Source organism: Adelges cooleyi, unplaced genomic scaffold, assembly GCF_023614345.1.
Source record: "Adelges cooleyi isolate 19-005CV unplaced genomic scaffold, UGA_ACOO_1.1 ACOO_flye_CR_arks_rails_tigmint_CR_PRNA_9, whole genome shotgun sequence".
Classification (NCBI taxonomy): domain Eukaryota; kingdom Metazoa; phylum Arthropoda; class Insecta; order Hemiptera; family Adelgidae; genus Adelges; species Adelges cooleyi.
Window position 1 is genome coordinate 10,802,455 of NW_026096579.1, and position 25,148 is coordinate 10,827,602.

The 25,148-nt window shown below is 26.9% G+C and overlaps 1 protein-coding gene across 4 annotated transcripts; it reads right to left on the reverse strand.

Annotated features, from left to right (window-relative positions):
* Positions 1-3,516: 3,516 nt before the first annotated feature.
* LOC126846351 (uncharacterized) lies at positions 3,517-25,124 on the reverse strand. Of its 4 annotated transcripts, none has more exons than XM_050585680.1 (39): positions 24,420-25,124; positions 22,576-22,754; positions 21,849-21,987; positions 21,148-21,222; positions 20,984-21,081; positions 20,805-20,885; positions 19,490-19,680; positions 18,185-18,384; positions 17,990-18,103; positions 17,803-17,902; positions 17,506-17,721; positions 17,182-17,366; positions 16,964-17,068; positions 15,379-15,496; positions 14,570-14,764; positions 14,030-14,226; positions 13,830-13,940; positions 13,510-13,765; positions 12,983-13,176; positions 12,479-12,586; positions 12,276-12,396; positions 11,253-11,471; positions 10,062-10,115; positions 9,807-9,997; positions 9,588-9,695; positions 9,400-9,517; positions 7,803-8,021; positions 7,330-7,514; positions 7,124-7,246; positions 6,762-6,930; positions 6,553-6,693; positions 6,028-6,233; positions 5,786-5,890; positions 5,548-5,698; positions 5,299-5,478; positions 5,027-5,226; positions 4,460-4,582; positions 4,226-4,352; positions 3,517-3,817 (listed from the first exon to the last, which is right to left on the reverse strand). In XM_050585680.1, exons 1-39 carry the CDS (start codon positions 24,483-24,485, stop codon positions 3,720-3,722), a joined length of 5,766 nt encoding a protein of 1,921 aa, XP_050441637.1. In that variant the 5' UTR covers positions 24,486-25,124; the 3' UTR covers positions 3,517-3,719. The 4 variants fall into 4 exon arrangements, with proteins under 4 accessions (XP_050441637.1, XP_050441642.1, XP_050441640.1 ...); XM_050585685.1 differs by lacking the exon at positions 24,420-25,124 and adding an exon at positions 23,242-23,345; XM_050585683.1 differs by having other exon boundaries at positions 3,518-3,817; positions 11,253-11,444.
* Between the last annotated feature and the right edge of the window lie 24 nt (positions 25,125-25,148).

The following is a 25,148-nucleotide window of genomic DNA, read 5'->3' on the forward strand; positions in this document are numbered from 1 at the left end:
AGCAATATATAGTCGAATAAAACACTAAATAACTGTGGATAAATCAAACCGAAAAAAATATAGGTATTTGATTATTTTAAATAGTATAAGACAATAAATCAAGTATAGGAAAGTATTTTTTACTCAATTTATCAGTAAAAAGTTTGCTATCCACTGATTCGAATTGAAGAGTTTTCTTGATTGTGGTGTCATCACTACCTCCATTTCTTTAATCGTATACAATACAGACCATCACAAAAGTAAATTGAAAAATATTATTTGATTTTCTACGACTCAATCTTAAGATAGATATAGATATAAGGGACTTATTTTAGAATATTATAGGGACAAATTTAAATACTCGCGCCCAACAATTATATAGGTACCAAAAAAAGTTACAATAGGTTACAAGAAAAAACACATTGGGTTTCCTGTAATTTTTTCACACTAGGGGTTTTCTTAAACACTTTTTGGTGATATTACACATAACGTTGGGTGCATATTGTTTTTTAACCTGTTGTATTTGAATGAAACTCATCCATACATTTTAACTTATCGTCCACAACTCATCGTCTTATACTTAATCGTCCATACATTTTAATAAATCAAATTTCAACCACAGTTGAAATTTGATTTATTGTTGTCAAATGCACACATTTGACATTTCAATAAAATCGGCTTTGGAACAAAAATAATGTACACGACTATAATAGGCAGTAATTAGTACACTATAGCTGTACAGTTCTAATAATATAGCGATTTCTATACCTATTTTACATAAAATGGAATTTACAATTTTATTATTTAATTGTGTTTTTTAAGCATATTAATATTAATACAAACCGTCTGTATGACACTAAGGTGTGTATTTCAAGTAAATAGCAATTACTGCGTGTGACTTACACTATAAAATGTAACAAATTATGTAAAATTATATGCAATCAATAAAACATTTTTCTAAATAATGCCCAACTGTGCCTACATGACTAGCACTAAAACATCTAAATTCATTCCAACATACCGATAGATCTAATAGGCGATAAGGATTTTATTATGCATGCGGATGATTTTCAAATTTATCCATGCCACAAGGATTTTATTCCTCAGCTTCCCTTCTGGAACATTTTCCTACAATTTGTTATTTTTTTTAGTTATAATTTGATGTTAACTTTTTGAGCCGAATTAAGTGTATGTTTCGAGAGCCATGGTGTAACTAGTAATACAATTTTGATTATCCTGAACTTTAACTTATGCATCCGCCTATACTGTACATTTCCTACTCGCCCGAACAAGGTGGCCGAGTAGAGGACTAGTAATTAGTATCTATAGTATGCAAAATAAATAAAAATTACAAGCAGGGCTCTTGTAAATAAACTGATTATCTTCCTCTTCCACAATAAACATTATTTGTCTTTGAAATTGCTCTAACGAGTCTGCCGATATTCCTATATAGTAGACTCCGTCAAACGCAAAATTCATGAATTTGTATTCCGTATCGATAGCAGTGTTTCTTTTTCGAAGTCCATTAAAGTAGGTAAATAAAATACAAATGTATTCTCGCATAATGCCGATTGTCTAATATAACGCATACCTACCTATATACATAATTCGAGCTTTAATAAGGATACAAAAGAAAACAGGTAGGTAGTTTGTGTTGTCATACAAAAGAAAACCCAAAATCGATAAAGTTGTCAGTCGACCGAGTTCATTCATATTTATTCAAACAATCTGCATGTTTTTGTATCAACATTTATTTTATGGTTGAAAAAACTAACATACAGTGCATTTTATTAGGATCATTAAGTTTACGGCATGTATAAAGTCAAAAGTTATTACGGCAATAATCTCCATAAACTATATAAAAGAAAATCAAACAGTTGTTTTTACAACAGCATCCATAGAATTGTATCGAAGCGTTAAAGATGATGACTGATGTCTAATTTAAGCAACAATAGTGCTCCAAGTTTGGTCTTTTTAAAAATTAAACGAATAATGTAGGAACTGAGTACTACGTGTGCGGCACGCACTAAAAACGGTCTTTATTTCATTTCAGTTTTTTTATACATTTAGTTGTTTGTACCCGAATCGATAGTAGCCTATTCAATTAAAAAATCCCTAAAATTTCAGATCTCTGGCTTAAATATTAGGTACTTACTCGTCATTTTTTTTTTTGTATTTAATTGCTATGGAAAGTTTAAATTTAAAACAATTATAACTTAAAAACTAATTAACATTTTTACAATTAAAAAAAAAATTCTTAAAGTCGACATAGTACATTTCAAAATTAAAAGTAGTTTTTATTAAGTTGCAGCTCATTGAAACTGATAAAACTGATCTTAATAACATAGTTAATTTGAAGTTGTATCATGAAATATCAAAAGAAAGATTTTCAAGTGTAATATTTTAGCTTTAAGAATCTTTCTTGAAATTGAAAAATTTAATTACTTTTCAAGTTAAAATTAGTTTAATGAAAAATTCAATTCATGAGGATGTACTAAGGCTAGGCTACTAATTACTATTGATTAAAAAAGTAAGCCACAGCAAACCCCCCCCCCCAAAAAAAAAATTGTCGAACATATAAATGAGTACTTATTTTTTGAAATTTGTTTACCAATTTTTAATGTTACCGCCAGCTTAAATATTTTAAAATGTAGTGAAATATCAAGATGGACATTTTTAAAATCGATAAGACTTTTTTCATAGAATTGGACACTCAATATATACGTTTTCATCGTGTAGTTCAAAAACGGGACTAGTACAATTATTTTTTTTTTTTTGGAATTTTTTTATTTGCAATAAAGCATTCTCTTAAAGTATAAAATATAAATTATAGAAATTCTCGAGCACACAAGTTTTATAACAATGCTTTAGTAAAGTACCTACATCCTATATTATACTTTATCCGTTCGCCGTTTGTTTAAATACCAATTATAGGTACCTACCAACCACATATTTATAATAAATATAACTCTACACATACTTTGTATTTATGTTGTTTTTTTTCTGTCACAATAGGCGATTTGTGTAAGATGGGACTTAAACTAACGATTTTCTCGGTAAACCAGGGAGAGTGCACTTACCTCTATATAACTAGTACAATATGCGATGCGTACCGTCGAGTGATTTCCTATGTAAATCAGATTGGAACCTCCAAACACAGTGATAACTCTAGACTAGACATGGGCAGCAGAGGTGGGAAACTTCTTCCCGTTAGGTTAGTAAAAAAATTGTAAGTCAAATCATTTTTTTTTAACATCAAATACTGTTTTATTGAAATCACTTTTTATTTGATCATATATATATGTACATAAATAATATTATTCAACTGTTTCATCAAAAATGTTATTTACATATATTTTTTTTTTTTATATCATACTTTATGAAAACAAATAATTGTTTACTTTTCTTTGTACAATAATAAATACACATACTAATACTTTTAAGAAATAGCAATACATACAAAGGTATAAAATATTTAAAACTTTTTTACTATTATTTTTAATTTTTTAACTTCAACTAAATCATTAAAAACAATAAAAAACAATTGTTTGGTTAAAACATGAATACAATGTAAGAAAACAAACTTATTATAATGCAACATAAATTATATAACCATTCAATTATATACTAATCAGTCGTCTTCATAGAAAATACAAAATATGTTAAAAGTATAAAAAAAATTAAAATAATGATAACGTCACATCTTATGGTAAAATATACTTATGATCATAAATTTACCTTTAATGTTTTTTAAAAATATGCTTCCTAGCTAGATAAGGAGATAAAGGAGGTTTGATGTTTTGATTACCATTTTCTGAACCAACTGCAGCAGGGTTTCCTTTAAAAATAAATAAAACCATCACATCAAATAATTTATAAAACAAATTTTAAACACTTATTAATTATCAATATTCTCAGCACTGTTTGGTTTTTAAAAACACGACAATCGAAAAAATACAATAATTCATTGTGACTAAGTGAAATGTATGACCACACTTGGCTACTTGAAGTAATATATATATATATATTTTATTTGCATAATTATTTTTTATGAATATCAGTATTTTAATACTGTTAAAAAATTGTATATACTATGTACTCTAATACTGAGCAGTATGGAGCGTCTTATCCATGGCAACCTAAGAATATTAGGCAGTCTGCTTCTTTTTTTATTGGTTTTTTTATAGGGTTCTTGTAATTGTCAGTGATTGCTTTAACAGTTAAAAATAAATTATCTATTAGTTACCATTTGATTGAATATTCAATTTAGAAGTGTTTAACAAATTCCTTATTTCATCAGCAAAATCTTTATTGTTATATTGCATTTTCATTACAACATCGTTCAGTCCGTGTGGGTTTAATTCGTTAAATTCCTAACAAATAAACACATACAAATAAATGCATATCTAGTACATAATGTACATTATAAATTTATTTTAGAAAAAAGAATAAAACAAAACTGTTGTTCAAATTAACTTACAATATTAAAAACTACACTAGGCGTGATGATGTTTTTTTGAACATACTCTTTTACAATATTTAACTCAGATTCAGATATTTTAGGTATGTTTTGCACCTGGACCTTTATAGCAATGTCATCTAACTGTACAACAAACAAAGACAAATTCAATAATTAAAACTATGTAGGTAACCCATTAAATTATTTGTATTTAGAATAACAATAGATATATTATCAACCACATTTTTACTCTTATTTAAAAAAAAATTCTCCTGTAAAGTGAAATAGTTTTTATTTTTTCCTAGAGAAATGAGCTAATTGCTTAGGCTTGCATCCAAATAACAACTTGTAATATAGTAATGTTTTTTCAATGTTTTTAATAGACAAATGTACATTTGAATTGAATAACAATTCAATTTGTTGATAAATTATTCAAAATTTACACATCCAAATATAAATCAAAACTAAATAAAAGTTTATTATTTTCTTTTAACAATAGTTTTTTATTTTATATTTAATTTTCCTATATTTTTTATTCTTTTAATATTTGCTCTTTTTATCAAGTAAGATATTAAAAATTCTGAATACCTTTTTAAAACTATCATCCAATTTATATATATCATTGCTGCTAACATATTCTTCAATTCCATAGTCTATATGCCTGACATAATATTTATCACCAGATTTGCTTAATACAACAGCTCTTGAGTACATGTACATAATTGTTGAAGATGATACACAAACTTTCTCATTAATAGCTATATTTTCTTCATTGTCAGTACTGTTCTCTAGAGAGTTTGAAAATAATGTAAAAATGCACTAAAATAAAATGTTCAACTAAAATGGTAAGTCTTATTTACTTTGTCTGTAAAATGCTAACATATTTCTGTTAAACAGTCGAACTTTGTCTAGAGCTTCAATCGAGCCATCACGAACAAAAATGGAATGGAAGTTCTCAAAATGTGTTAATAGCACAGAAGAACCACTTGTAATGGGATGTGTCGATTTTGTTGAAAGACTATTACTCACCACTGGATTAACTGAAATATATATATATATGTTTAATATTTAATTTTACTCTTACTGTAACAAAACATTTTAAAACCCACTTATTTTTCTTTGAAGCCTTTGTTGAATTAAAGAACACGATTGATTTGTATTCATTAAATCTAAAATTTCCTCGTTCATAGAAACTCTACTGTTTGGTTCACGCAATGTCACCTGGCTATACCACTTATTATCATTGTTGCTCTCAAACTCCTGAATTTTGAAATTATAAGTTAATACATATAGTGCTAATTAAACAGTTTACTGAAGTTGTATTATTTATGTAGAAAGTATATTTACTACAATCACAGTTTTTCCAATATAACTTTCAAAGTATTGTGATAATTTGTTGTTATTACATTTTTTAAGACCAGCTAAAGTAACTCTATTAACCACAATTGGCACCTAAAAAACATTTTACATTTTTAAAATTGTAGACGTACATTTATTGAACATATACATTACATATTATGTAAATACGTTTTTTTAATTTGATATAATATTTTAATTGACCTAGTTTAAGTATTTTTGAATTCATTCACCTTATTTGGTTTAAAAGCAACAGGCAATACCCATATATTATCACTTGCGATATACTCAACAGTTGCGTTATCGCTTAATGCAAATTTTCCCTTGTTTTCAATACTTGGTCCCAGATATTTTCCTCTGCACATTCCTTTAAACTTTTCAGAATAAACTACATATACTTCATGAATCTTTGGTTGTGAGACAGGTACCAAGTTTTCTTCTAAGACAAAAACAATATCCTATTTATACTTTTACGTTAATATTTTATAGACAGCTACAGTGTATAAATATGTGTTACACAAATACATAATAAAATGTGATAAATGTGTAACACTATATTATAAGTGACTATAACAACTAAGAATAACTATCAAAAAGCGTAATCCTAATATGCTAACAATTTATAAACATTCATAACAATTTATAATAAACTTGCATGTGAAATAATGGTGAGGTTATAAAAAATGTTTTAAAAAAAAAAAAATTATTTAATGATTATGTTAATGCATTAATACCATCTATATTTTATTTATACTTACTTTTTTCGTTTTTTAGTTGATTTATAATTTCCTTACAATGTTCATATAATTTAACACTACGTACCATGACATTATCAACATTGTTAGCAAACAACAACTCGAATTTATCACCACTTTTTGGATACAAAATACTTAAGGGAACTGTAAGCAAAAACATTTATTTTTTAACTACAGTCATCGATAAAATGTTGAGTTCACAAACATCATACTTTTGGTATAAGAGCTATTACTGGATTCATAGGATTCATAGGATTCATTAAGCTTAGTTTCCATTTTATTTTGAGCAATTTGAGCTAGTTCATCAATTATGTCTCGACCTGAACATTTCTTCTTCAATTCGACAGAATCCAAATAATTTGCTTGGCCAACATTACATTTCTATTAAAAATATACATAAGTCAATAAAAGAAAAATGTTAACAGATTCTTTTCTTAGCGTCTAAATAATTGTCAATGTTCTGCTAGTAACTATGTAACGACACTGTTAGCTTACCCCGTCTGGCCATGATGTCAATTATTTTTACCAGTATTATGATTATAATATTAACAACATGTAAAAAATTAATTCTTACCAAAATTAATGGAACTATTTCTGCTCCCTTATCCCATAATTTTTTAAAATACTCCCTCACAGCTGGAGTTACTGGAAGATCATTGATATTTTTTAATCCAACTTTCTTGGCTAATCCAGGGATCTTGAAAAAAATGTAATTTTATTAATAAAAAAAAGACACTCGAGTATATCTAATTTTACATTATACCATACTCAAGTTCATACTTTTTTTAGTCTATCAGGTAGTTCAAAAATGTTATTAGAATCAACAATTACAATTTTTCCAACATCAATTAAAAACACTTTATAATTTCTGTCTCTTTTTGCAAGTACTTCACCGCGTATAAACTCATCTTCATATTTCACTCTCACGATTTCTTTAAGCTTAGGATTTGTAATTAGTTTAATACCTAAAACGTTAAATAATAGTTAGTATAAAAACACATTATAATACTTAATAGATAATTTGTTTTCTCTATATTTATTTACATTATATAATACATCAATATTATCTATATTATATTCATAATATTCTAAATTATGCAAAAATAGGCAAAATATTATACTATTACCTTTTTACATTTACATTTTTTACCCCCCGTTGATCTGCAGAAAGCGAATACAAAAACCTAAGAATCCGCTCTTCTCTTATTATATTTTTTGTTTAGAATATTATAAAAAAAATTAACTCGCATTACCTTGTGGTTTTGAAGAGTCAATCATTACATCGTAATTATTTGGTATTTCAGTTTTCCAAGACCCTTTACAAATGTACAAGTTATTGAAGTCCTCAAAATGACTACAATAAACAATATCGTCATTATTCAATTCAGCATCTGGCCCATCACCTGATTCAGAAGCACATAAAAATACAACTTCGTTTACATCTTCTGTATCATTTTTCGTCAAACATTTTTCTGAAACGATTCATTTTTTTAACTCAATATTTAACAAAAAAAAAAGGTTAAAATAATTTTAAAAAAATGTTAACAGGCACATTACATTAAAAGGTGACTTTTCTAAATATATATTATATTTAAACAAATATAAATAACAGGGTTGGCTAAACTGGCTACATGGCTGTGGACGGCACAACACATCTTTACGGCGTAAGAACAAATCTTTTAAACCCGTTGATGCGTTAAAACCCTGTGGAACACTAAAGGAAACTGATCAAGCATTCATAGTGCAGAGGCTTAATCTAAATGCGTTAATTGTATCATTGTATCATTACAGCATTTAGCTGAGGTTGTAAGTTATCCGAGTATCAAATGTATAACTGATAATTTATTATTTGCTAAAAAGTCATCATTTCATAATGTCAATACTTTATGCATGCTGATTAAACGTTGGAACATCGAATATATACATTTTTCCCCAACATATACATATAAATATTAGAATTAAAAATGTTAAGTATTGTTTAAATTTGTATCTAACAGAGAATGAGAATCAAAATATTAATACTAATTGGGGTTTTAAAATATCATAAAATATTTCATAACAAAGAAAAATAAAATAAAAACAAGTTTTTATTCTATGAACTTAAATAAAAATAATTGTATTCATACATAAATTACAAAATCGAATGTCAATTACTAAAAAAAAGATAATCTTTTAAACATATTTTTAAAAATACTCAGTTTAAAATTTACTTTATCGTTTGCTATGACATTATAAAGATACTGATAATGTATATGTTAGTGATCAATCTTAACAACACGTTTACAATTATATAGTTAGTGATATTATTAAAGATAAAAGTGAGTTTTTATATTTGTTAAATTTTTAATAAAACTAGTTTAAAATTATTAAAACGTCAATTTTTAGATATTATTTTTAATTTATTTCAGTTATGTATATTAGTTTTTACTTCAATAAATATATATATATATATATATATATATATATATATATGTATACATATACAAGCTGTCCCGACCCGGTGTTGCCCGTGTATTAGAATAGACACATAATCAGGTGATCAGATCGATCACTGTATCCCTGTGGCATGAAAAACCATAGATATGTATAGATAACTATTGATACTATTGAGAATCATAATTAATCATTTAATTAATTTAAAATTAAAAACATGTTCTATCGGATCAAATTGTGAATCTAAACCTTTCTCGAATTAACTTAATCGCGCACACAAAATTTCATAAATATCTGTCCAGCCGTTTAAGAGGAGTTTGCATACTTACACGCGGACAGAAGAAATTTATATATAAAGAAGATATATACCGTTAAAATTTTTGTTAAGCTTTATTGACTGTATACAATTTTAATTACCTTGCTTATTGAATGGTATTCCTAAATCAATACACATTGTTTCAAAAACATCATCATTAGTTTCTGTTAATCTCAATGAAGCTTTTTTAAGACCGTTAGGATTATCTTCATCATACACCTTAATAGTAAAAGTGAAGTTATATAATATATTAAAAAAGTATTTAAGGTACTTTAAATATTATACACACAATATACATGTGAATATTTTGTCTGTCTGCAATATAAGTCTCAATTTTATCTGTTTTTTGAATATATGGTAAATCTTTTAATCCAATATGAAAAACCTGGCTAGGAATCTATGATAAAAACAAACATAAACAAGTTATTTATAAATCAAATTTTAAACTTAATCACTGAAGTCATTTAACCTCAGAGTAACAACCTTAGGATTATAAAGTAACTCAAACCTTTTTTATGTCTTCAGAAACTTGGTATACATCACTAGATGAAACTACTTCCACATTTCCAAAATCTATAAATTGAACTTTAAGCATACTACCGCCGTTCCTTATTTCAAGAATTTTCGCTCGGCACATTAAGTTTGCATAGGCTATTTTGACAATACACCCCACTTGAGGATTTACTTCATTCGTTATATCTGAAAATTTTTAAATTTCAGTTATAAACAGGTAGTTTTTGCCAAAATTTACATTTGAATACACCTGTAGTAGATGAGAGCTTAAAAAGTCGATTTTTAATTCTAACCTCGACGCCCCCTAAAAAGTTTTTAAATATAATAAAAAAAATATTTAAAAAAAAATTATTTTAACAAGTGCCCCACTAGGGTGGAAATTTAAATGGGATTTAACAGTCTTACGACATTTGGCCACAAACCAATTTTTCCTACTCTATAGATTGAACTGAACCTTTAATATATTTATAGCTTACAAGTCTGCTGAACATGTACACTGTACCCAAAAATTCACACCTATCAAAATTGTTCCCAAAATATGGAAATTAAATGGGAAATAGGTCATTTACACATAAGCAATAAAAGTAAAAATTGTAACAAGAATTAAAAAATATAGTAAAGTATATACCTAAAAGTAAAAGAAAAAAATGATTTACAAGATATTTGTATTTTCCGAGAAAAGATTGTGTTACATCAGATTGATCACCCTGTATACGGGGAATTTTGAGTCAAACCACGTTATCATCGTCCCGACGAGAACGTCGGACTGATGACAAAAAGTGAGCAAAGATTTATTTCTATATTTTTTTTTTAAATCTAAAAAAAAAATGTATAGTTTCATTTTGAATTTTATTCAAAGGCACATTTTTCACTTTTTAATCCCAAAATATGCAAAAAATCTAAATTTACTAGGACGTTTTGTTTTTTTAAATAAAAAACTGAAATTATACATTTTTTTTTCAGATTTTGAAAATAAATAATTTATTACTAAAAAAACAGAAATAAATCTCGGCCCATTCCAGTTATTAGACGAAAAAATTTGATTTGAGTCCCTGATTTTAGGATAAAAATTTCAGAATTTTAAAACTGATTGAAATCAATTTTTCAAGAAAAATAACTTTAAAAACCTATATTTTAGGGATAAATATGAGTGATAAGTTTCAAAAAAAATGTAGGTCTTATATAGGACCAAAAATTGATAAAAAAAATTTCGAAAAATGTTGAGGTCGTCCCGATAACTGCGTGGTTTGACTCATAATGCCCCATATAAATAAATAAATAAATATATTTAAAATTTTATTTATAAATAACTTTTTTATATTTGTAACAACAGTTTTAACGTTGTGTATATATATATACACAATAAAAATAATAACTACGCATTGACATTTTAATAATATTAAACTAGATTTATTAAACATATAACAAATATAAAACTCACCTTTATCTTCACTATCACTAATTAATTGATAGTAAGCTTCTAGTTCAGATTCTTTACTAACATATACGTTATCAGTGTCATGAAAGTATCTTATAATGACCCTTTCATTATTTCTTAAAATTGTATTTATGGGCAATGCTAATGTCGTCGAATCAGTAATAATGGCTTCATTCAATACTATTTTGTCAACATCTTTTTGTGTCATTGTTGGTTTTTGTTCTAAAAAATAATTAAAAACATAAAACTTTTTACATATTATGCATTAAGCATTGGCCAATTTGGTCATTGTAAACAATATATTAGTTAATATGTAAATTATAAAATCAATATGGTGCTAGAAAAATAATTATTATAATCACAATTAGCTAAACAGAAATTATAATGTTTTAGTTTGTGCGTGCAAGTGGAGACTAATAAAGTAATTTGTTGCTAAAGAAATAGAGAAAAACACCCTAAGAGTTGTGATTTTCTTAATCATTAAAATACAGCAAGCTTTAACTTCCCAAAAAAAAGTCTGTTTATTATTTTTGTCGCCAGCCAATATCTAATGCAAGGAGTGGTGTATTGTAAAATTACAATTTAAAAAAAAAAATGATTATTGTGTTTTTACAACATTTTTTAGACAGACAATTGACAAATTGGCTTTTTTTATGACTAGCCCAATCGTAGATAAACATTTATTTTGTTATTTTAAATTTTCAAAATTATCCTATTTTCTTAAAAATCATAAAAGCTATACTTTTAATTAAAAATAAATTATGTTATTTTGAAAAAAAGTATATTAAAATCTAGTTAGTTTGTGATCAAATCTGATTATAATTTGTTCAGTTAGTATTTCTATTTTATTTTTAACTGTATTATATCACACTAACAATATGGAAAATAATTTTTTTTTTAAGTACATTATTTGATTACTAGTTTTTTATGGATAATTTTTTAACTAAAACCAGATAGTAATTTTTTTTTTTTTTTAAGGTTTCGACAGCTAGGTCAATAGTAGCTTTATTAAATATCATTGTTTACCTAATGTTACTGGTACCTCGCATGGTATATATTTTGATACTTCATCGTTTAAGTTATGACCATCCGAAAGCTTTTTGAGAATACAATTTTCCAATCCGTTTTCAGACATGTCATCAAATTCCTAAATAAAATTACAAAAACCTTTAAAAAACTAGCTTAGACTGATTATAAATTATTCAATCGTATAATTAATCAACACTTACAATTATCAATGGTTCTACATTTTGAGAAAGGTTTTCAAATATGTCTTTAATACTATCATTTATAGCATTGAGATTAATATTGAGTCCGATTTTAATAGCTAACCAAGGCTAAAACAAAAAAAATTAAATTGATAAACATTTATATAGTAGTTTTTTATTGAGTAAGATTACAAAACTAATAAATATCGAAAATTAAATTAAACAAATTATGGTTTATATTATTTTCAAATCTACTGTTGTCTGGTATCATGTATTTTATACATTATAATATCATGTTCACTTCATCAGTCTGAGGTTTTAGTCATTCATAAAATTCCCTGATCTAATCCACATTTAATTACAAGAAAACCTTCTTGTAACATTTTTTTTTTTTTTAAAGTGCTATAATTTGAACAATATTACAGCATGACAATGTAACATTAATTTTAAAAATTCAACATAAAACAAACATGCTAAAATTTCATAGCTACTCGTAAGAAAATGTGGAAGATCATAATACAATACCTGGTTTTTGTAATATTCTGAGAGTTTAAAAATCTGAGAAGGCTCCACAATTTCAGTATTACCAAAATCAATATATAAGACATCAAAAAGACCATTAGACATCTTGGTTTTAATGACAGCTCTAAAAACCCCCCCACACAAAATAGAATTAACAATAACAATTTCTCCAACTGCAGGATTTTCATATAAATCATCTGTAAATTAAAAATAAATAACAAACTATTTATTTAATATACAAAATATGTATGTTGAAATGTAAAAAAATAAGTATTATTAATAATCAATTCTTTAATTTTTGCCATACCTAACAATACTTAACATACTAAAATACATAAAATATAAACTTGGCTGAATATTCTATAAATAACTATAATAACTAGTATTCAAAAAATATTACAGCAAATTATAGATTTGAAAAAAATGTGAAAAAGTGAAATTTTTAGGTTAGTCTCCCATATAATTTTCTTTGTTTTTTTGAATTTTGTGTTTAGTATATAATGTTATGTGATTACTTTTTTAATACGTACCATTACTCGGAGTAATAGTTGCTACTTCCATTATAATATTGTGCAAATCATAATTATTCTCACTACATTTAATTGCTTTAGATACATATATATTTTTGAAATCTTGAAAATGTGTCAATAGACAAATGTCACCACTTTTAAATGGGTTTTTTTGATTCTTTAATTCGTCTAAGACTTTATCATTTACATATTCTTCAGAATCAAGATACTTTAAACGAACATATTGTACTTTGTTAACAACACAATCTTCAAACTCCTAAAAAATAATTATTTGTACTTAATAAGTTTAATAAATACATTTGTAACAATTTATTTTTTACAATTATTAGAGGAATGTTTTCGTCTGCTAAATCTGAAAATAGATTCTTAATTTTTTCAGTTATTTTTGTGTTTGGGTGAACTTTAATTCCAACTAGAACTGGTAGGTCTATCTATATATAAAACATAAGCACAACCGTAAAGATTAACTTTCATTCATTTAAATAGATAGCTTGTTTTATTAAAAATAATTATGACATACCATTTCTTTGAATTGAACTTCAAGTTCAAATATATCACTTGTTTTAACGTTTTCTGTATTTCCAAAGTCTATGTAAAATACTTCAAAACTTGTATTTTTATCTATACTTATTATTTTTCCACGATAAAATTGATTATCTGAAGGCGATTTAACTTTATAGACTTCTCCAACCTTAGGTTCAGTTTTTACTGCAATGCCTATTTAAATAAATTGTTTAAATACATTTTTTTTAATAATACCAATTAATGTATTTTATGAATTCCTTATAAGGGTTTTTAGTATAATAGCTTCAGTGGTTCATTTAGGATCTTTGCTGCCTCTCCCCTTCCCCCAAGGGAATAATTTCTCAACACTATTCACTTCTCATAATAAGTCGTTAATCCATCACCAGAGAGCTGATAGTGACTGCTCTTTTTTAGGCCATTTCTCTTGTAAATGAATCACAATACCATCTAACTCACAGTTTGACAATTTTAAACAAATTACATAAGTATTATTTGTATAATTACTACTGTCTAATAGTACATAATGGTAATTTACCTTCTTCATTATTCATTATTTCCGCAACTATATCAATATTGCACAATTGGAAATTAGAATCTTCTTTCTTAAGTTTAGCAACATAAATACAATTAAAATCTTGAAAATAAGTAATTGCGCAAATATCTCCACTACTTAATGTACTTTGTTTTACTAATTTTGTAGGTTTTTCTATCTTTAAATTTGAATTGGATTCTGTAAAACCATTAAATATTATAATAACTAGTGAACATTTAATAGATAATTTAGAAAACAATAGCAATTCAAAAAATAATAACGTAAAATATTTAGGCTTCAACAAAGGCTAAAAAAGAATGTAAAACAGAATAAATGTTACAGTTGTAAAAAATAATTTAAAAAAAATTCCGAATTAAGTTCAGAAACTTTAAAATATTTACAAATAAAATTAAAAAATTTAAAGTAAGTTCCGAGTAAAGTTCTTAATTTATTTTATTTAATTATCAAATATTTGGATAATAAACACCTGCAATATAAAATGGAAATTATTTGCTACTAAATGGTAATGTATTAAGTCAATTTTTATCATAATTTTTTACATGTTTTGGTACTTATTATCGGAAATCAATAAATATTTGAAACTAGATAAACAAAACGACGAATCTTTTGAACTGTTATGAAACATTTGAAATTGTTTCATTCTGTATCTTAACCACAAAAAACACCTTCACGAAACTCTGATATTTTAGAACAGTATCTGTTGTTGAATATTGTTTTGGTAATGTATTAACATTGACCAATTTCAAACAATTATTTGATTTAGTTAATGCTTAATACAATATGATACTTACCTTTATTTTCTATTTGATTTTCAGCAGCTTTAACAATCTCATCAATAAGGCTTACAGATGAACCTTCTCTTCTTAGAACTGCTTCATTAAGACAATTTGGGTTCTTTTCATCAAATTCCTAAATTATAAGATATTTTTATTTAGTTTTCAGTTATAATAAATTCAACAATACTGTGACTACATCGACTCCACTATGTACTGTCCCTACTATACCCCAACCACCCAACTGTTCTGGCTTTTTTAGTTTATAAATGATAATCAAATTATTTATTATGAAATAATAATAATAATTTTAAACTAGAAAATATTATTGAATAATATTTTCTAATATTTAACATGAATACAAAAAAAAAAAATTAATTCACCTTCATATAATTGCAGAGGCGGATAGGCCACATGTTTGTTACTGAGAAAATATAAAAAATAAAGGACCCAAAAACTATCAATAAGTACACGCAACTCACTCGTGGAAGACTTCGCTTTTATACCTTGTACAAAATATGTATTCCTTTATATTATTTTTATCATACAAATTAAATACAAATTTTTTTTAACCTTGGTAAATGTAATTAATATTAAAATAAATATAAACATACATTTTCATAAATAATAACTGGAACAGTGTTTGTGGATTTAAGTGCTTTTAAATTATTTTAGTGTTATGGCTCCAATAATTTTTAAAGTTTATACAAATGATCAACCATATTGAAAGAGGCAGAACATTTTATCTATGCGGATGACTTGGTGGTAATGGCACAAGATAATTTGAAATTGTTAAAAATAAAATAGAAAGTATACTAGGGAGGGCTAGGAAAATATTACAAAAAGAACCACTTATAACAAAACCTATCCAAGACCCAAGTATGTGCATTTATTATGGCAAGGTATTGTCCTGGCACATTGTGATACAATAAACTATTTGGGTTAACATTAGACAGAATGAAATTATAAGAAAACTGATAGGATTTAAATGGAGAGCAGACCCAAGGACAAGACAAGACAAGAATTACATAAAGACAAAACTCTTCCATGGAGTATATGGAGAACCATAAACCGAATAAAAGTGTCATATAGCCGTACTTAAAAGAATATGTAAAAATAAGGATAAGCCGAAGATGACAAGTGCGAGTGTGGAGATGTCCAGGATGAAAGACATGTTTTTGAATGCCCTAATCTTAATGATGAGTGCACAGCGAAGGATGTCGATGACATGAATGACAATGCTGTACGGTGGCAGAATACTGGGATGGGAAGTAATAACTACTACTATATATGACAAGCTACTATGACCGAACATGAAAAGAAGATTTTTAGCTTTTCTTTATCTTTTTATTTTTTTGAGTAGAGGGAAATATTTAAAATTATTATTTATTATTAGGTATTACGATTGACTTGGTCCTTGTTATATTATATCCTTGTATATTTGCACGTGTTCAGTAGCGAATCGAAAAAGGCCCTACAAAGTAACAAGGCGTAGCGGGATTTGCTGGTATCCTGGTGAGACTATCAGCCTTTGCATAATTAGATTAACTAAAACTAATAATGAAAAGAAAGCCAAACATAAATTTAAATTTGAGTAACATACCAAAGTGTATTTAATATTTTCTATTTTGTCAACAAAAGCCAATACTGATGTATTACACTTTATAAATGGCCCTTTTAGTCCAATTGTTTTAATCAATGGAGGAATCTAAAGTAAAATGTATAAAAGAATTTATAGTTAGTTAATGAAAAATACAAAAAACTGACAAGACAGCTCAAAACTAATTTTGAAATAACAAACTCAAAATTTAACAATCGAACCTTTTTTAACTCTTCTGAAAGTTTGTAAACATGTTCAGTAGAAACTTGGTCAGTAATTCCGAAATCAAGACTCTTAACACGAACCTCGTTGCCATTAGTGTTAATTATTTTTGCCCGGTACTCTGATTTTGGCAAGACAATTTTAACCAAATTACCTATTTGAAAGTTAGATTCAGGACAATGTACTGAAAATAAAATAGGTATGATCATATCAAACAAAATATATAATGTGTGAATATAAATAGAATTAAAATGGTAAGATACATATATTTCCACTTCCCCAAAAAAAAATTTGTCTTTAAATGTGAGAAATACTCAACTAACGTTCATCTTGGATAATTGTGCCAATTAAATTGTTGAAGGCTTTAACATCTTTCACAACAAATATATGAGCTGAATCTTCAAAATGTTTTACAAACACTGAATCGCCGTTTCTTAATTCATTTTCATTTTTTTCACTGTAAGTAATATTATGTATAGAATTGTTTTGAGTATTTTTGTTTTGATTTTCTTGTGTTGTTTGAGCAGATTCTTTTTCATCTTTAACATTAGAAAATTATAGAAATTAGTTCTAACTAATTTGAGAAAAAAATAATAATTTTATATAATTTGGTAGCATACCTGATAAACATTTCATTACAAGACTGCTAATAAATAATCCATTTTTAACATTTTTTAATTTTATATTTTCTAAGCGATCTAAATCCGTTTTAACATAATCCTAAAAAAAAGAAAACCAATACATTTATTCAACAATTTGACAATACTGTTTTAAGCTCTCATCAAATAAATTATTTAAAATTAATACCACTATTAAAAATTCTGTTTCAGTGTTGATAAATTCTTTAAACATATTTTCTATAGCAGGGGTTATTTTTAAATCAGAGGGTGGATTAGTTCCAACTTCAACAGCTGAACCATTCTAAAAATAAATTAAACATTTTTCAAGTCACAATATATATAAATTATAATACAACTAGACTTTGAGATATCTTTTAATTACCTTTGACAGAAATTTATCAGAGATTTTAAATATATTTTTAGAAGATACTACTTCTTTATTACCAAAGTCAATATAATAAACTTCAAATTCATCGTTACAAATTGGTTTTAAAATAATGGCTCGAAAACGCATACCATATTCTGATGAATAAACTGTGACAGTATCACCTACTACAGGGTTTAGTTTTGGAATTTTACCTACTATAAAAAAAAAAAACAATTACAATGAGTATGAATTATAATTATATATTATTTACAATATTTTAGACATAAAATGTTTAGAAGATTTTACGGGGTTTGCTATTTTATAGCTCATTTGACAATATTTATGATATGGACAAAGTCAATGTTTAAATATAGGGATAACCTAAAATATCTAACATTTTCAATACTATAGAACCTAAATACTTATGTTTCAGGCCTACTTCAGAACTACTGTTTAATCGTCAGAGTTCTGATAATGAATAATACACTGAACATGAAGATTTTGTAAATTCATTATTTCAAATTTTAGCTTCTTTAAAAGTATAACATACAATTTGTGTTTTGCCTTTAAGATATAAACTTTGTACCTAAAAATATTGTAGATAATAAGAAAAAGCACTTATAAAATTGGTAAGTGGTAATTAAGTGGTCGGGATATTGTAATATGACTAGTCCATCCCATATAATTTTTCTCTGATGTTACTAAATATTGTAGAGCACCATTAACCTTCAAGCAATCCTGTGCATTAGTTTCACCATAGCAACTTTGTACCACTCTCTCAATTAAGCTTCGCTACATTTTGCATTTTTCTTTATTTTTTGTAACTAGAGAATATCTAATTAGTCCCATCTGACTTCAAACATATAAACGTGCAGTCTTTTTTTTTCAGAAAAAACTGTAACTGCAGCCAATGCCAGTGCTCGAAGTTTAACAAAATTTAAAAAGATTCCCCCTCCTTCTTCAATGATAGTTTTAATCAAAACCATTATCATCATCATGTAGCTTTTAATAGGACTTAATAATAATTTGTTTTATAAGACTTTTATTTTAATAATTCATTGACAATTTTGAGAACAGTTTGCAATTAGTTCAGTCATAAGGCTATGATATATAATACAGGCAACTTGAAAAATTACCATTCCAGTCCTCGGCTTATACACCTACCTAACTTAATAGATCAATTAAGGTAATTGTCTGTCTATCAGTCAGTTAATTAAAACAGTTAAATAAGATAATTATAAAAAGTATACTATTATGGGTTTAAATCACAGAGCCATTGTGCACTATACAAATAAAATGTATTAAGAAATTTGAGCATACCTTCATCTAATTCAATTTGTTCTAAAATATCGTTGTTGACACGCATTTGATTAATGGTTTTAGCAACATAAAAAAGTTTTAAGTTTTCATAATGAGTAATAATACAATGATCTCCTTTTTCAAATGGAATTTCTTGTTTTTTAGGAATACTGTTGAAACTACCTTTTCTCAGACTTGGTAAATCACTTACACTAAAAATAAATATAAAAATTAAACAACAACGTAATAAACAAATCTAATAAGAGAGAAAAAATTTCATTATACTCTGTACACAATAAGAAGTGACTCGGCAGCCACGTAAAAAAATGGTTTTCAAGTAACCGCTGAGTACAGTATAAAATATATAAAAAAAACCACCCCAATAATAGTTCCTCGACACTTAAATTAATTGTAATTTTTTTTCATTAGCCGATATTGTTATTTTAAAAGTTGGTTCTCATGTGATTGAACTGAAACCCAAAATTCTCCAATCACAATATTTTATTTTATAATTTTTTTTAAATATTTTGAATGTCACGGGACTGTTGGAATATACTAGTGCCTGTAATTTTAAACGTGTAATTTAAATAACGTGTACACGAACCCCGTGTAATTAACATACACGTGTATTTAAAAAAATGTATTTTGTCAAAAATTTTAGTTTGAGTTAACGTATTTACACAATTATACTTGTGTTTGAGTTTGTATGATTAAATAGACGAGATATTAAACGTGAAACTAAAATTAATAACAAAAATAAATTTTTTTAATACACATTATTTATAACTACACGTGTAATAGGGACCTCTAGAATATACTGATTGGCGATTTGGGTCAAGAAAAGTCTATGAGCTTTTAAGTTGTTATTATGTATTAGGCTATATATACATCTTTTTCTTGATTATTTGTAACATTTTTAATAATTGTCCTGGAAATAATTATTTTTTTAATTTTAACACAGTATTAAGTGTTTTAATTTAATTGTTCAGTTGTCCAATAACTCATTTTTGCCCTCCTTGACCTAAGATACACTTATTATATTACATATCACATAATAACATAGTAAAGATGTGTCCTTTATACAACTAACATAGTTAAAATCAGGCATTAAAACATTTTAGACAAATTGAAAAAAACATGTAAAGCATATTAAAATAATGGCCATTGCTCCACCCAGAACGTAGGGTTAGGTTCAAGGACTAAAATTATGGACAAGAGTATACTAAATGTTTTTGTTTGTTACTGGTTAAGAGCTCCAATTAATTTATCCGTTTTTATATTTTTAAACTTAAACCATTAATATCTATAAGCACAGTATTAATCTATCAAAACATACCTGGAAACACCGTTACAGTATCCGTTAGTCAACTTAGTATCATTTTTACTAACTGAAGGCGTAACTTTGTTAAAACTTAACCTAGAAAACGACAAATAACAATATCATTATTAGATAACTAAGATATCAAAATATTTTAGTAAAATAGTTATCCAAAACATAAATTATGATGAACTAACAGATTCTTAATGTTCAAAGGAGGCCGATTTATTTCATTTTGAGTAGTACTTGATTCATTACCATCCACATCAACAATAACAAAACCCTCATGAAGTTCCTACAAAAAAAAGTTTACAATATTTAATTCCTGTAATGATATAATTTAAGGTCTTAAGTCACTTACACTTTCAGAAAGCAAAGGTTTTATCCTAAATGTTGAGTTTTTGGGTACAGTATTTTTAAATTTGATTGGAAGTGCCTATATAACAAAAATTTTTGTGTGAATATTTTTTTTATCAATAATTTTTTAAAAATTTTAGTGCTCAAATAAAATGTTTTACTTCTGAAAATAATAGAAGTTATTTAGATACATCTGAAAATTACCCAAATAATATTTCAATCCATAAAAGCTTCAACATATTCAAATAACAGAAATACTAGAATTATCAAAACAAAAATAATTTTATTTTTTAATTTCTACAGTTGAAGTGCAACATGCGATAAAGATCTATCCATCATACTATTTAATGGAATTAATACAACAGTTCCGATATTTTGACTTTAAATTTCTAGTTATTATTAAAATTTTAACAGCTTACTTTAAAGCAAATCAGTTTTAAAATAGAATAAATATGCATTATTAATAGATCACTTTTGTAATGCCATAAAAAAATTGTAATATGTAATGTCAGTATTTCACAAAAAATTAAAATAACTTTGTGATTCTATTAGTAACTTATATTTTTTCTATTTTCGTATACTTGATCATTATTGCACTCAGACCCTCATTATATTTAATTACACTAGTAGTTTAATACTCAATACTCAATATTTTTTTGCAATCTTTTATACGAGCACTAGTGACACCATAAAAATATTTGTTACCAAAGGATCATATAGAAAATAGTATGGAAGGGTATATAAATTCTCCATTTTAGTACGGTAAATCGATCCCTCATCAATCAATTCAATTATAGTGTTGTCAGACTGATACTCATTATGGCTTAACAATTTTCCTCTTAACCTGCAATGTTAAAAGAACAAAATATTTAATTATATAAATACAAATTAGCTAATGTAAGGCATGTATAAATTTTACACATATATTAAACCAATTATAATGAGAATATAATAGTTATAATCAATAAAAGAACAATAAGCAGCCGAAATGAGAAAAGCAAATATTTAAAATAGTTATGGTACAAAAACATTTGAGTCAAACAGTCCTCAAAAAAACAACCTTAACACATTTTTTGATTAAAGAAAAGAAGTGCAAACATAAAGCAGTTAGTTGATTAACGGACCCTTTTATCTGAACTAGGTCTTTTGAACAATTTAGTGGAAACCAAATACCTTGAATTCATTATAAAAATGGTTAAAGCAATCTAAAATTATATTGCATTCCAAAAAAGAAGACACCAGCACAAAAACTAAAATGCATTTTTCTCAACTGCGCAATACACATAGGCATTACACATTTTTATATTAAAATTAAATGTTAGCACAGTTTAAAATAACAAATGGATTGTAAAAACCAATGAAATATATAGCTAGGTATCTATCACATAGAATTTTGTTACATTCATTAATGAGGATATTTAAAATAATTTACCAATTGCCATCAATTTCCACTGCTACAATTTTCATAAGTTCAAATTTATCAACTTTTTCATAAGAGCTACACTGTAATTTAATTTTATTGCAGTCTACAGTTTTCTTATTTATTTTGTCTTCAGTAGAAATAAAGAATACACTATTGTCTTTATGTGTAGTATTCCGAAGTTGAACAACCTATAAAAATAAAAATATTAAATTTATATCTATTTAATTACAATCTAATTATAAAAAGTAAAAAGTGAAATTAATAGGAATTTTTCTGGAAAACTTGGTATTTATTTACTGTTTAAAATATATAACAAAAATGTTATCCATATGTAGTTAGATTAAACCGGTGATATATTTAACATTTTTCTTTGGTAGCAGATATTATATAACGTAATATTTTAATCATTATCAAAACTAACCGCTGAACTCAGTTACTACCATCAAGATTAGTTGATGTCAAATACATGAACTTATTAATTCAATAAAGAAATTATATTTAGTCACACAAAGATAAAATTTATTAGTGACAAGTTATTAATTACTATAATATAGGCAATGAATCGTATTACATGGCAAACTTTATTGGTAATATGTTGGACATTTATAAAAAATATTAAATCTTAATGATTAAATACTAGTTCTAAAAATAATGTCCAAGTAAAACAAATCTCACCATAACAATAATAGTTCGGTTTTGTTTTTTTTATTTTCCGTATTTTGATTATTAAAATTTTATTTAAGTGTTGTTGAATATTTTATATGACCTTAGAATCCATTGTTAATTTTTTAAAAGAATAAATAGTTAGTTACTTTTAAAAAAAATTGAGTAGGTAAATATATTATAAAATTACAACTACATTTTATTTCTGTACTGTAACGATCCTACTTGGCTAGCCGGCTAGGCTAGACAATAAAGCGGCCATCAGTAAGACTAAAGTATACGGATCCTAGCAGAAACAGATGAGTATGCCGTGTCTGCGCCATTAAGTCAAGTTAAACCTGTAACATCCTCCTAGACTGTAGCCAGTAAACCTTGGATATTTTTAGTTTAGCAGAGCGAAACAACGGCGCCGAGTGAGCGGTGGCCAAAATACTTGGTGACCTGCTGTCCTATAGAGTGGCAGGTAGTGGCAAGACGTGGGGGGGGCAAATAATCAGTAATTTTATTAGTAACTGTATTAATGTGTAGTGTAAATTATTTTATGTAATTACCCTACGAGATTGAAAAAAATAGGGGAGGTCCATATAATATACAAGTACAGAGTACTTGCATTGTCCTGTGCATATGTCGACAGTCACTACCTGTTTGGGGCGAGACGTAACGGTCAGGTGAAATATGAGCGTTACAGCTGCTCCTCCCTTGAAGACATTCGACCTCAGACCCAAGTATATGAAGTAAGTACAGAGTCGGCCTGATTAACGCTACAAGGTCGAGAACGCGGCCAACGCTCCCAACTATGGAAGCCTTCGAGGCCCTGGGGCGAGGGCATTTAACACATTATGTGGGATGCTAGGGTAAAACTGTAAAATAATACAAAATGAACAAACAAAATTGTTTTTGGGGGCCTTTTAGAGAATTAGAATCCGAGGCCCTATAGGAGCCAGGCCGATCCTGCCTAAGTACTTTGTATAAAGTATGCATCGTTAAAGTAATAACAATCATTTTAAATGTATATCTCCTCTCAAGGGACTAATTAGAGTATTGAAGCGACTTTCATTTTAGTTTTGTTTAACCAGTAACATTTTTAAAACAATAAGTAACATAAGTCGTCGGCTTAAATCGCAAAGGTCTGAGTTCAAATTGGTACAATTTTTTTCTAACAATTTAGTAGAGATTAAGAAGTGACAAACCTCAGTCCACGTGTCAACGGGCAAAAATGCTCGGACTTGGCTAGATGTGAGCGGAGATAAAGGCATTCCGACAGGCAACGATGAAATAATTATAACAATATTCTTCCAATGCCAAAAAATATCGTTAAGTAAAGAACACAGTATGTAAAACAAATAATAAACCAAAATCACGATAATGGTGGACAATATCTTATGTTAGCGTAATATGGTATAAATGACGACCTTCTCCAAACAAAACTTGTCAGCAATATTCAATATTGTCCATTCGACCACGGACCAAAATAATACTTTCCGCAGGTAAAAAAAATCACATTTTACCAATATCCGGTGAACAGAATATCCGTAAATCAGAAAATGTCAAACAATTAAAATTTGTTAACGTTATATAATTGGTACACGTGACAACATCAACGAATGAAAAGACAGCAACCTTTGACCGATATCCGATTGGTCAATGAAAATAGTTATTACCGAATCCGAAATAACAATAATACAATTATTATCGTCAAAAACGTCATTGTATGATTAGTATGCAGCTCACAAGCGTGCTGCGTGACGCCACAGACAAAATTGAATGGAAAAATGTACATGGCTCTCTTATTCCTTATGGTCTCTCCTTTCCTAACACTGAATAGTTTACTCCGGTCAGTTCTACTTGGCAGTTAAAACTGAACAATGTACAGTCAATAAGAGCCCATACCACATTGTAAAGAAATTATAGTTGCTATA